General features: G+C 44.5%; 1 protein-coding gene across 1 annotated transcript; it reads right to left on the bottom strand.

The window, feature by feature from the left end:
• Positions 1-4,490: 4,490 nt before the first annotated feature.
• LOC128937370 (protein NDNF-like) lies at positions 4,491-11,927 on the bottom strand. Its single transcript, XM_054277009.1, has 4 exons — positions 11,744-11,927; positions 9,544-9,739; positions 7,733-7,857; positions 4,491-6,758 (listed from the first exon to the last, which is right to left on the bottom strand). The coding sequence occupies exons 2-4, from the start codon at positions 9,729-9,731 to the stop codon at positions 5,407-5,409; spliced, it is 1,665 nt and encodes a 554-aa protein (XP_054132984.1). The 5' UTR covers positions 9,732-9,739; positions 11,744-11,927; the 3' UTR covers positions 4,491-5,406.
• Positions 11,928-12,244: the final 317 nt, after the last annotated feature.

Genomic DNA, 12,244 nt, shown 5'->3' with positions numbered 1-12,244 from the left:
AGTATAGAAAACTATAACTGCTGGGTCTGCAGTTTTTTGGGAATGGCTCCTGGCCCCTGTAAGCAAATCCTTGGTCTTCTATAGAGGCCACAAGGTCAGTGACCAAATTCCCTCCAGAAAAGGGCCCTGACAAACTGCAGTCTGTTTCCTGTGTCCCAGAGTATACGTGGGACATCCAGCTCCAGTGACAGGTTAAGTCTTGAAATGTTGGTGAGTCAGGGAAATATTATTCCAGGAAAGGTCCCTCAGTATAAGGGTGCTACAGGAGAAGAGATGGGGACCCTGGGATAGGAACTTGCTGAGCAGATTGTGCCTGAAGTAAGCCTCCCCACCTGAGCATGATGAAATCTGACTGTCCTCAGTACCACAGTGTTTGTTTTATATGAGTTTTAGCCCATTAGTGATTGATTTGACATCTCAGAGGCAGTGGGAGTTACTGGTGTTTTGGTCCTTCTAGCAAGTGCTTGTCTCTTACTATTCCACAGTTTATTTTAACAAAAATCCCTCAAGCTTGGAAGACATAAAAGACTAAAAGAAAATAAAATGTGTGCTCTTTGGATTTTTTTCTTCTATCTGTTCCTCTTAATAATCTTACTAGAAAGATGCTTGACTTGTTAAATTTGCTGAGGTATTTGTTGCTGATAAGCCTTATCGAGCACACTCTGAGCTCCTTCTGCAGCCGGGGAGTGCCCTCTGGTGTTTGCAGTTCTGGTGGCAGCGGGTGCTGCCCGGGATGCTCTGCTGGCAGCCCAGGATGCTCCAGACCCATCCTTGACTTACGTGGCATTTCTGGGCAGAGGCATGCATTGCAGCAGCGAGACACACTCGTTGTTTGCCTCTGCTAGTACACTGATCTCCTTTTTCGCATTGCTGTTGTTTAGTATTCCCTGGCAGGCTTGTCCATGAAATCCCTGTTGCTATACAAGAGAAGCACACTGGCCTGGCTCTGTTACACTGTTGGTGTCTCAGCCCTGCATGTGCAGAAGAGGGAACACTGATGAGCAGCCTCACATATTTTGTTCCCCTTCTGCCCCCAAAGCCACCCTCTATTTTGTTTTGCCTGGCTGGTTGTTTTGCTGAATGACTACTCAGTCATCCATTTTTCTCTAAATGCCAGAGAGCTTCATCTGCTCTAACAGCACCTGAAAGCCTTTGGCATTTTGGGGTCACTGGTCTGTACTTGCTGTCAGTGCTAATGCTGTTTGATTTTCAATATTAGATTTTATGCCTTGTGCAAAGCTGCATGTGGCCAGGATGTTTAACTGCAGTGTCCATGGCTCATAAATTCTTAACCCACAAAACCCAACAGGGAATAGTAAGGAAGCCCAAAATGAGGGTGGTGTGTGTGCGTGTAAACCAACACTTGAGCTCTGTGTCTTTCAAAGCAAATAATGGGCAGGATTCTGCCTCTGCACCACAGGCCAAAGTAGGAAGAATGTTTTAACATGTTGTTTAAGCTGGAAGGGAGTCTTCCAAGTGGGAAAGCATCAGCCAGAAAAAGAAATTGCAAGATACAAAGTTGAAATTAAGCTTTTTTTTTTTTTTTTTTTTCTTTTAAAGCTGTGAATGCATCCCTGAATGTGGGCAGATAGGGAACAATTTACTAAACTATCAGGTCCACTTGGGAGGCTATTTAAATTTATTAGCAAACACAAAGTAACAGGGAATAAATAAATGGGCTGTTAAATGCAGGAAATAAGAAAGGAATGAACAATATAGAAGATTTTTGTTGTCAGTTAAATATTAACTCATAAATGACATTAGTCCATGAACTCAGTGTCTGAAACCTCTACACTGCTTTTGGACAGCAGTATCTTTCAAAGTGTATCAATTAAACAAGCAATTGTTACTGACTTGGGTCACATTTCAAGGTTCCTATCAGTAGCAGTTCTATGAAAGGTGATGCTGAAGAGCCCCTCATTGTTCTGGTTTGTGCCCAGCTGCAACAACACAGTGGTAAACTTAGGCTCACTGTTTCCCATACCAGCACTTAATTTTGCCAATTCTAGTTTCCTTTGTGAGGCTGAGCCCACAGGGAAAGTGGATGTGGAGCTAAACCTGTTCTCTCTTATTTTCCTGCTGTGCTTTTGGTACCCTGACCCTCACTTCCCACGTGCAGGGGGTGTCATGGCAGTGGAGCAATTCTGTAAAAATGCTGGGAGAAGCATGGCCTTTGATCTCAGCTGTGACAGGACTTGACTTACATTAGCCAGGGAAATACTTTGGCCTGATAATAATGCTGATGGCTTGCTTTAAATGATCCACAAGAACAAGATATTGTTCCAAAATCTTCTCCATGAAGAGACGTGTCTGTGCTTCTGGTGTGACTCACATTGAGCAGGGATGGGAAGAGCTGATGGCAGCTTAGGACAGGCTGAGCTGAAGGCATTGAGCATCTAAAAAATTGAGCAGGAAGGACTGCAGAAAGCATGAAGACAAAGGAGGTAGCTTGGGGAATTCTTATGGTCAGATATGGCCTAGTGGGCCAGGACTAGTCAAAATGGAAGGAGGGGAAAAGGAAAGATGCTAAAGAGCTTTGAAATAAAAGGACTTGTGGGTGCTGAAGATAGGGAACTGTGCACACAAACAGCTGGCTATGTAGGGGAGGGAAGAGCACCAAGGGTTAATGCAGCACCTTTGGTTTTGCTGTGGAAGAGCCTTTGAAAATTTCAGGACAGCACTGAGCCCCAGCTCAAACCAGTGCACCCAGAGGCGACTCAGGAGCAGGGTCTAGGCGTGAGTGAACTGAATACAGGTTTTCAGCCTGGTGCAATCACAGTGGAAAGATCAGTGGAGAGGAACATGCCTTGCTGCTCCTGGGCTCTGTTACACAGCATGGCTGGCTGCCCACCTGAGCAAAGTGGGCTCTGCCTGGAGGGCAGGTACCTGCTCTGCTGTGACAGAACAGCATGTTCCTCTCTGCAGCCCAGCTCTCTGCTGAGTGCTCAGAGGGGGCCTCGGCTGATGGAGGGGCTGGTGAGTGTGGGAGGAAGCCCCTCCTGTGAGTAAGGGATGGCATCAGCCCTCCCAGCAGCACCAGTGCTCCCTGCCCGGCTCCCAGCCTGGGCTGCAGGACCAGTTCTCTGCAGAGCTTCCCACTGGGCTCTGCCTCAGCCAGTCCTCTGCATGGGGCAGTGGCCAGGGGGAGGAGGAGTACAGAGCAAATGGTGAATCTGGGAAGAAGAGACTCTCCTGGCTCTTTTCCAAGTCCCTCTGAAATAGCTGCTGTCCTCTCAACCTGAACTCCTTCCTTACAGGTTCTTAACTGTTGCACTTGGTGCAACTCTGAGCCTTTGCTTCTGTGCCACCTCTGACTGCTCAGCTCTCTGCCCTATTTCAGGCTCTCCCTCTATCCCTTCCTCACATCTCTTGACTACAGCCTTAAACCAGGATATTGCTGAGAAGCCCAAGGCCAGTTCCATTGTAAAAAAACTGCTTTAGTAGAAACACTGGTGCTGGTCAAGGTGCCAATGTATCTTCTTCCAAAAGACATTTTTTGTGGCATTTCTGCATAGAGGGTAAAAGCAAGGGTTAATGCTCTGCCAGACTGAGGGCAGGGGATTAAGAATGTATTGAATCTGCAGTTAGACAGATCTTGCTGTTCCTCTATTATAGTTATGGTTGTTATTACAGTCAGTTGTAGGGCATCTGAGTGAAATTCATCCACAATATAAGTGCCTGAAATTGAGAAGGAAGGCAGAAAACACTGAGATTTCCAAGTAGAGATGACCTCTGTTGCTCTCTGAGCTCAGACTATTTTTGGCAGGAGGCAAATGAAGCGAGGGCCTGCCTTGGAATGAAGGCAGAGCAGCTGCCAGCCCCTGTGATTAGCCAAAAGGCTGTGGAGTGTGGGCAGGAGGCTGCAGAGCACGTGGCTCCTGCTGTGGCCCTGCTCAGTCCGGAGCAGTGCCTGCAGCAATGCAAAGCCCAGCCAAGCCCAGACACTGCAGCTGGTCCCTGGGGAGCCCTGAGCCCCTCATCTGGGGCTGAGCAGGCACAGAGTGCTCTGGACAGGGTGCACAGGGGCAGAGTCTTTGGAGCAGGAGATACAACCCTCGTCCTGCCCATGGGACTGATTCTGTCCTTACCAAGAACCTCCAAACACACTTGGTTGGAATAAATGCTCAGAGTAAACTGGGACTAAACTGGGACTTTAGTGACCCTGAATTGCAAGAGAATGACTCAAATACACAATAATGGATTTAATCATTTATGTATGTGTTTGGTGTAATTGTAGAAGAAAAAGAATTAATACAGGCAAGATTTCTCTGGCACCCTCTTGGTTAGTGAAGCTGTTGTATCTGTTTATATGTAAATTCCAGGCCTGCCAAGAGCCTACATACAAAATACTTTCTACTGATAACTGGAAATGAACCTAAGGGAGTTCATGAAGACTTAATTGTCTTTTTTTTTTTTTTTTTTTTACACTGTCTCATGTCATATATGGAAGGTAATCAAGGAAACAAGACAACCAAAATGTGTTTGTCAGAATTTTTACTACAAATATTTTCCTTCCATGATGTTTAGTAGGAAAACCACATCAAATTTTTCTCAAAGCAATGCATTCATTGATATAGGCTGGCTTAAGGATGCAAAGAATGGATATATTACAGTCAGGAATCACAGAGTCACAGACATGGGCTTGATATCAGAGGCTGTAAATGATGAATCTTTCCATGGCAAGATTCCTCAATTGCTGCTTTCCTCTGTGGGCAGTAGCACAGCAGTGTATTTGTCCACTCCTGAGAAAAGCCAGATCCAGAGCCAGTTCCTGGCCTGAATTTTGTCTGTTTCTAACCAAGCACAGTTTCTCTGCAGGAATGAAACCAAGCAAGCATGCAGGTAATAGGGAAAGATGTAGTTCAGCCTGCTTTACTCAATGTGTGGAGCTATACATCAGTTCCACTGCTTTTTCCAATTTCTTTTTGTTTCCTTTCTTGTTCAAGCAGTGAGGAATCTGTTTCTCAAGAGCAGTCTGATTTGTGAGGTCTCTCAGTTCCTCATTAGCTGCATGAGTTACAGAAAGTGGAAAACTCTCTGGAACTTGGGAAATGATATGTGCTTCATGTGAGGCATTTCCCCATCACTTCTCTGCTGGATTTCAGAAACATTTTAGGTAACCAGTCTATTTCTCATGAGTTCTCTTGGGTTATTTTATTTCCATGTGTGTGAGTGTTTCACAACTCTGTTTTTAATGTTTGAATGAGACAAGGAAAGAAAAAATGCACCCCACCTTACACAGGAGAGAAGATGTATAATCACCTAAGATGTGTTTTGCTGTAGAATCTTTTAGCTTTAAATTTTTTGTTTGTCAGCACAGTTCAAACTGCAGGGGCTCTGATGTGGATTGGAGTACATTTTGATACTACCTGCATTCACTCACTTCAAAACTTTCATTCAAAACTTTCAACACTTTTTCCTGGTCTTCACAACTTTGCTGTGATATCTGACAGGGATGCCAGACGGCCCAAAGAGATAAACATCAAACAAGTAGAGTGTCCCTGGCTCCAGCCCTTTGATGGTCTCTGTGGTGACCGCTCGCTGGAGGTTCAGGTCATAGAAGTACTTGCACAGCACTTTCTCTGATTTGTGCCGAGATTCAGGCCCAGAGCACCTGTCTGCGCTCTGCAGCTCCCTCCAGATCTGATCCTCCTCAATCCTTTTCCTGTACACACAGTACTTGCTCTCCTCTTGTGTTCCCAGCCAGGCAATGGTCACAGACCTGCATGTTCTCAGTTTACTGAAGGATTTGATCTTTAAGCTCTCTGGAAGAAGTGGGAATAAGGGCTTGTGGAAATGGGGGGATGCCAATACCTTCACAGAAGAGTTAGACTCCTCTGTGGACCTCAGCTGCACTGAATAGATGTCCAGCAGCTTTCCCTTCAGGGAGAAATACCTCAGCCCAGAGAGGTTTTCTGATGCCACTGTTTTGCCATTCCTTGTGATGTGAACCCGTATTTGGCCCCGACACAACTGAAAGGTGAAGTGGATTTTCTTGTGCCTTGCCTGGTACTGCAGACTGTAGAATTTCTGCTTTTTCCCATCCAGGACCACATGAACCACTTTGCCATCTTTCAGCTCTGTCACCTTGGGCTCAGGTTCTTCCAGGGTCCTGGCGAATGTCCCGGTGTACGCGGCGCTGGCGTTTGTGAGGAGGTTGACAATAAAAACATCAAAGTAATACTGAGTGTTGGGGCTGAGGTTGGGCACTGTGTAGGTGTTCTTGGTGCCCATGCACACCTGCCTGACTTCCCCACTGCTCACTTTGTTGATGATGCTCAGTTCACTGTTGGACAATATCATCACTTGCTGTGGCTCCAGAAGATATGGAGAGAGGGACAGAGCTACCGTGGGTGGCAGCTTCATTCCAGAGGATCTGATGGCCGTCTCAGCAGCACACAAGCTCTTGTAGTTGTGCTTTTCATTGACCAGGAGGCAGTACTGGATGCCCTCGCTGTGCTGCAGGACAGAGGGGCTGTGTTTCCAGGCCAGGGTCACCGTTGTGTGCCCGATGCCGATGACATCGATGCGTGGATCCCCTGGGAGCTCTGGGTACAGGTGCCCAGACGTGGTGTCACTTGTTAGGTACACAGTGATGTGTGTGTCCCTCTCCGTGGACAGGAACTCCAGCAGGTACAGGGCAGAATGGGAAGACATTCCCATGTAGGTCTCTACAGAATTTCCCTTGTAGTTGAAGATAGTGGACACCAGGCTTGAAGCCTTGTGAGATTTGGAGACCTCTTGTGTATCATGGTCACCTGCAGGCAAAAGGCAGACTTGTAACTTCTGCTTTAAAAGATGTGAAATAAAGCACATCATGCAAGTTTCACTGTTAGGGAACATTACGTTTTCTTCTTGAAAGCAGCAATTATAACTAAAAATATGTTTTAGTTAAAATATGTTGCTACTGGCAATTTATTAAATTAAAATTTGAGAAGCTTTTATTTTAGCAGTGCAGCTGTAGAATTATGTTTTCAAAAATACTGTAATTATAAAACCACAACTTGCAAAAGCTTGGCTTGTATCATGCCTGATGCCCCTACAATTTTCTTCTATTTGCTATCTCTGAGGGTACTTTAAGGAGACTCATTATTTCTATGCTAGGCTTTTTTCTTTGGGTTAGTTTTAGCCCATTTTCTCATGAAGAGGGAAAACTTAACAATTCAAAGGAGTGTAATTTGAACTCCTATGTCAGGTGTACCTGCTTGACGGGTCAGAACTTGTTAATGGCAGCCTTTAGATTTTTAGTTTGAAAAATTAATGTGAAAAATCATGCAAGAGAAAGGAATTGCCTTTAAGGCAATGTAGTAGCCACTGCCATGGCAGATGTGCCAAGAATAAATGGCTAAATCTTGTCTGCTTCATGTGGAGAGCAAATAGTTGTCCCAAGTGACCTAAGCCACAGAAAAATAACTGAGGCAGCAGAGAGAAATTCGGCTCAGTACCAAGAGCTTATGAAGTTGCTCTGTTTGTGCAGCCTGGAAGACCTGCAGTTTTTCCCAAATATTAACTTTAGATGGAGACATTTTAATATCTAATCCTTAATTTATTTGTGTTGAGGGCAGGATCTGATGGGTGTCCATGTTTTACCCATGGAGACTGGGTCAGTACATGGCAATTTAAAGAAGGGAACCAAAAAGTGTATAGGTTTGTGGGAAATTTCCTGTAACACAGTTGTTTATGAGTAACTTGTGTTTTCTCTGCCTCTGCTTGGGCAGCCTGAAGGCCTTACCTGGTGCTGCTTTTCCTGGTGGAGGCTTGTACACAAGTATGCTCCACTCAATGGGAACATCACAGGGAGTCACTGTTATGGAGAAAGGGGCAAGGGCCCTGCCCTCTTCCAAAACAAAGTAGTACCTGTGAATGTGAACAGAAATAGAGGCAATGCATCAGGGAGCTCAGGTTTGCCCAAAACTCCTTGTAGTCAGCCATTCTGACATGGGTCACTTTGCTCTGGGTAGAAATGACTGTTCTCTGAGGTGCATCCACACAAGGGGATGATGAGTGTCTGCAGTCTTCAGCTGTGGCAAGAAAACAGGCTGAGGGGTGTTTATTTTTAATCCACATGTATTTGCTGAAATTTTATCCACTTAAGGCAATATTTTTCCCTCTGAGTTTTTTTTCCATGCTTTAGGTGAACATTGTATCTCATCCTTAGGTGGTTATTTTGGATGATGGATGCGATTTGCCTGTTGCCAGTTGTGTCTTGATTGCCTTTGTGTCAGAGGCTGCTATGCATGAGTACCACAAAGTGTCATCAGTCCCTTTGGTCAGATTTTGATTCCTGCCTTTAAAAAGCCCAACCTCCTGCCTTGCTCTGGTTTTTTTGTGGTTTTTTTTTCTTTTTTTTTTTTGAGGCTGTACAATGTTTGGATTTGGCCATAAAATGTTTGGATTTGGGTGCCTTGCTCTGCACTTTAATGAAGGCAATTGGCAATCCAAGGGTTTTTTTTGTTGCTCACCAGTGAGACAAGCACAGTCCCTATGGATAGACCCTGTCAGCCTGGAAATGTGGCTTACTTTCAGGGCATGGCTCCTGTGCCAGAGTGGAGCTTCCCTGGAATCAGTTCCACATTCTTGAGTCTTTTACTCTCAGCCAAAACTTGTCCTTGCTTGTCTTCCCTTTTGGGTGACTGGAGTTCTGAAGAACCTTCCTGATCATGCTAAACCACTTCCTAATTGCCATCTCAGTGTTATGCCACAAGAGCATAGAAAAATTCCCTTTTCATTGTTTCAACACCCCTTTTCTTGAACTAGGAGAGCCCCTAGTCCTGCTCTTGTGAGCATGGTCACGTTATGTAACATGTGCCACATTCCAGTTTTTCTGTGCAGTGCACATGGAGGCTCAGCAATCTGGCTCACCCTCTGCTCCATGGCCACTCGGCTGTGTGTCAAAATCTGTGTTTGCTGGGCTCTGTCCAAAGTGCATCTCTTCCCAAACAGATTGATCTTTGCTACCCAGATGCAGTGCCAGTTGTAATATCTAGATCACCTCCATATCTGGGTATGGCAGAAGACTTTTCACATATTTTGGGAAGGTGAAGAATTTGGAATTTTCACATGCAAAGCACTTTTGATCTTAGCAGGTTGTAGTGCCATTCAGCAAAACCACTTTTAGTGTGCAGGGCAGTGGCAGATTTCCTGATAAGATGTCTGTGCAGGTATTCTGTTGATTTTGGGTAGTGGATTTGCTAGGTAAAATGTTTGTATCTCACCATGAATGTAGGATGGCTGCAGTTTGCAGAGCTGAAATTGGGCTGCTTGTCACACAGCTGTTTGCTGCTGGAGCCCACCCACCCTGTATCAATTCTGCTGCTGCTCTGACAGCTCAGAAAGCTGCTGAAATGTGTACAGCAATCTAAATTTCATTTCAGATTCTGGGCAGTGTAATGACCCTTGAGGAGTGGGGCATTTTTCTGGCACTTCAGTGTGCACTGCTAGAGCCCTGCAGGTACACAGGGGCTCTTGGCTTATCCTGGTAGTGTGCAATTCCCAGTGACACGGGGATGTCTCTGAGAATAGGAGGGGCTGATTTGCTCTTACCTTTTGGGGATATCCTTCAGCAGGTGAATTGTAGTTTCCTTACCATCTGCAAGTATCAGGGAGTGGTAGAAATTGAAGAGGTTGCTCTTGAAGCTCTGTTGGGAGCTGCTGGTGGGTGCTTTTATAGAATGGCACAAACAAGTTGCCATGAGAAGATGGAGAGGAAGATAAAGCCAGAGCCAGGACATCTTCAGTACTGCAAAGTGAGATAACAAAAGTGAACAGAGAAAGTAACGTGACCCTCTCTTTCTGTGCCTTTCCTGGTATTTGTTATAATCCCAGCAAGCCAGGCATTCAAATAGTGCAAGTCTCCATTTTGCTGAATTCTTTAAAATTCACAGAAATATTCCTCAGAGGATCTCTCAGCAAATATTTAATTGCAGAAATTGCTATGGAGTCTTTGATTAGAGGGGGGGAAAATTGTAGTCAATGCAGCACAAGCGCACCATGACAATTATTAAAAAAAATCTTTTTACTGCTGTCAGAATGAGTAGAAAATCACATTTAAAAGATTTTTTTCTGGTTTGTGATGTTCAGTTACTAAATTTCAAGGCTGAGCTATTTGTAATGGAACTGTCCCTTTAAAACTTTCAGGAGGTCCCTATGTCCCAAACCCTGCTTCTGCTGGTCTGTCAGAGATCACTGAATTTTTGTTTTGCCCACTGGGACAGTAGGCATGTGTAGACAAGAGGATTGCTGTAACTTATCCAGAGATGCGCAAGATGCTGTTTGGTCAAAGGTGGAGAATCTTGGATAAGAATCCCTGAACTGGTGCTTAGATCTTAAGCTCTGTGGATCTCATTTGGAAGAAAGCTTTATCACTGTAGGGCAATAATCTTGTTCTTAGATTTTTTGTGTTGCTTATTATTCTCATACCTACATCACTTCCAGCCTGTGTCAGCATTTTCTGCTCACTGGAGCTATAACAACTGTCTTGTAGGGCAAGAAATTTTAAAAAAATCACTTATTTTTCAACAGGCTTTATTATCAGCTTGGACTCTATGAAAAAAAAGTACTACACCAGTCCCCAGCAAATACAGACATTATTTAAACTGCTGTGTGCATTGCCCAGAGCTGCACAGAGGAGGAAGCTCCAGTTAGCACAGGAAACTTTGGCAGTGCAGTTATTGATTATAACTTACAGCTCCTTTGTCTGCCATGGTCAGTTTCAGAAAGTATCAACGTGGAAGGGGCAGAGACATTCAATACAGGTGCCAGCTGTAGCTCAGGGATTTGGAAAGCAGAGGGAGCTCTGTGTGCAAGATCCCTTTTTTGAGGGAAAAGCAGCCTATTGCATCTTACAAGCAGCAAGGAGTAAAGATCCTGGTTAAATCTGATCATTGGCTGGGGAGGGGAGAAAACATGCAAGACAAAGGCTCAGTTCTTTATGATTTTCATTTCTTTCTGAGATCAGCTCTTTCCCCACAGTGCCTGTACAAGTGTGGAAGATGTTAGGCAGTCAAATCTCCAGTTCAGCACACCCTCTGTCCATTGCAGTTAAAGTGACTTTATAAAAGGACCCCTTTCTTTTAAAATCCATTTCCAACAGAATTTAAATATAGCCATTGAATAAATCTTTAGGTTTTTATGTACAAAATCTGTAATTCCCATAGTTTAGCACATCTTTAGTATCAGTGAGATGATTATGGAAATTATGGTTACCAGATCATCTGAATGTCCCTCTCAACAGCCAGAAAAGTTGGTTTATTCTCTGCCTGCTTGTACTATTTTAGCACTTGGTTGAATGCAGGCTTAAACACCATCTGAACAAGTTGAAAGAATAGAAAAGATTTCCATATCAATTCCATTTTAATGCTCTTATAATAGAGCTTTTCCTTATGACTCTGAGTCCCTTTGCCACTTGGTTATTCCTCTAGTCTAATTATAGCTTACAGATTTTAAATAGAACCCCAAATATTTTGCTTTACCTTTGACAGTGGAATCTGAGTGGCTCTGTGCTTTGGAGAGGATTTTGAAAAAGTCTTTCTGCTGCTTAAATGACAGGATCTTGCAAACCACACTGATACCACAGCAGCTCAGCTTTTCTTGTCCGGGAAAACAAACCAACCAAGTGATCAACAAACCTATAATCAGCTTATCCCAAAGAGAGCATCATCCCAAAGGCTATTTTCACTCAATTACACAAACAATATATTCTCAGACTATTGGAAATATGTTACACAAAAAATACTGTACTTACCTGTTTTGTTCCTGGCTGGATGATCCTCAGACCACTCGCTTTCTTTGCCAAAAAAAGCAGAAAAGAACACAGACTTTTCAGATCTCTGTAGGCAGATGAAAATCAAAACTGTGCAACCAGTTTAACAGGACAGGACTGATTTTTCCATATGGCTCCTGAACAGACATAGCAACTGAAATGCTTGCGGTCCTTCACGAAAAGTAATAAAAAAATAAAAAACCACAAAAAACCAAAGCTACAATGGGATTTTGGTGCTTCCTTCAGTGGGGTGTTTTCAGAGGCTGTTTTAAACTTGCCCAGCTGTGCAGTCTCCCAGGTGCTGGCTGCTGTCCCCCAGTTCCTGGGCTGTGCTGCCTGCAGAGCCCAGGGGCTGCTCGTGCACCGAGTGTCAGCCAGGCTGCTCCTGCAGCCTAATCCAGCCCTGCCTGCCCGGGGAGCAGCTCTGTGAGCAGGGGGGGTGATGCAGAGAGGAGCAAACGCTGTTAACCCTTGTCAGCCCTT

This window comes from Melozone crissalis, unplaced genomic scaffold (assembly GCF_028551555.1).
Source record: "Melozone crissalis strain CALT ecotype California unplaced genomic scaffold, PUWL_Pcris_2 ptg000019l_1, whole genome shotgun sequence".
Taxonomy (NCBI): Eukaryota; Metazoa; Chordata; class Aves; order Passeriformes; family Passerellidae; genus Melozone; species Melozone crissalis.
Note: the sequence above shows the minus strand (reverse complement) of the source record. Positions and strands in the feature narration are given on the sequence as shown.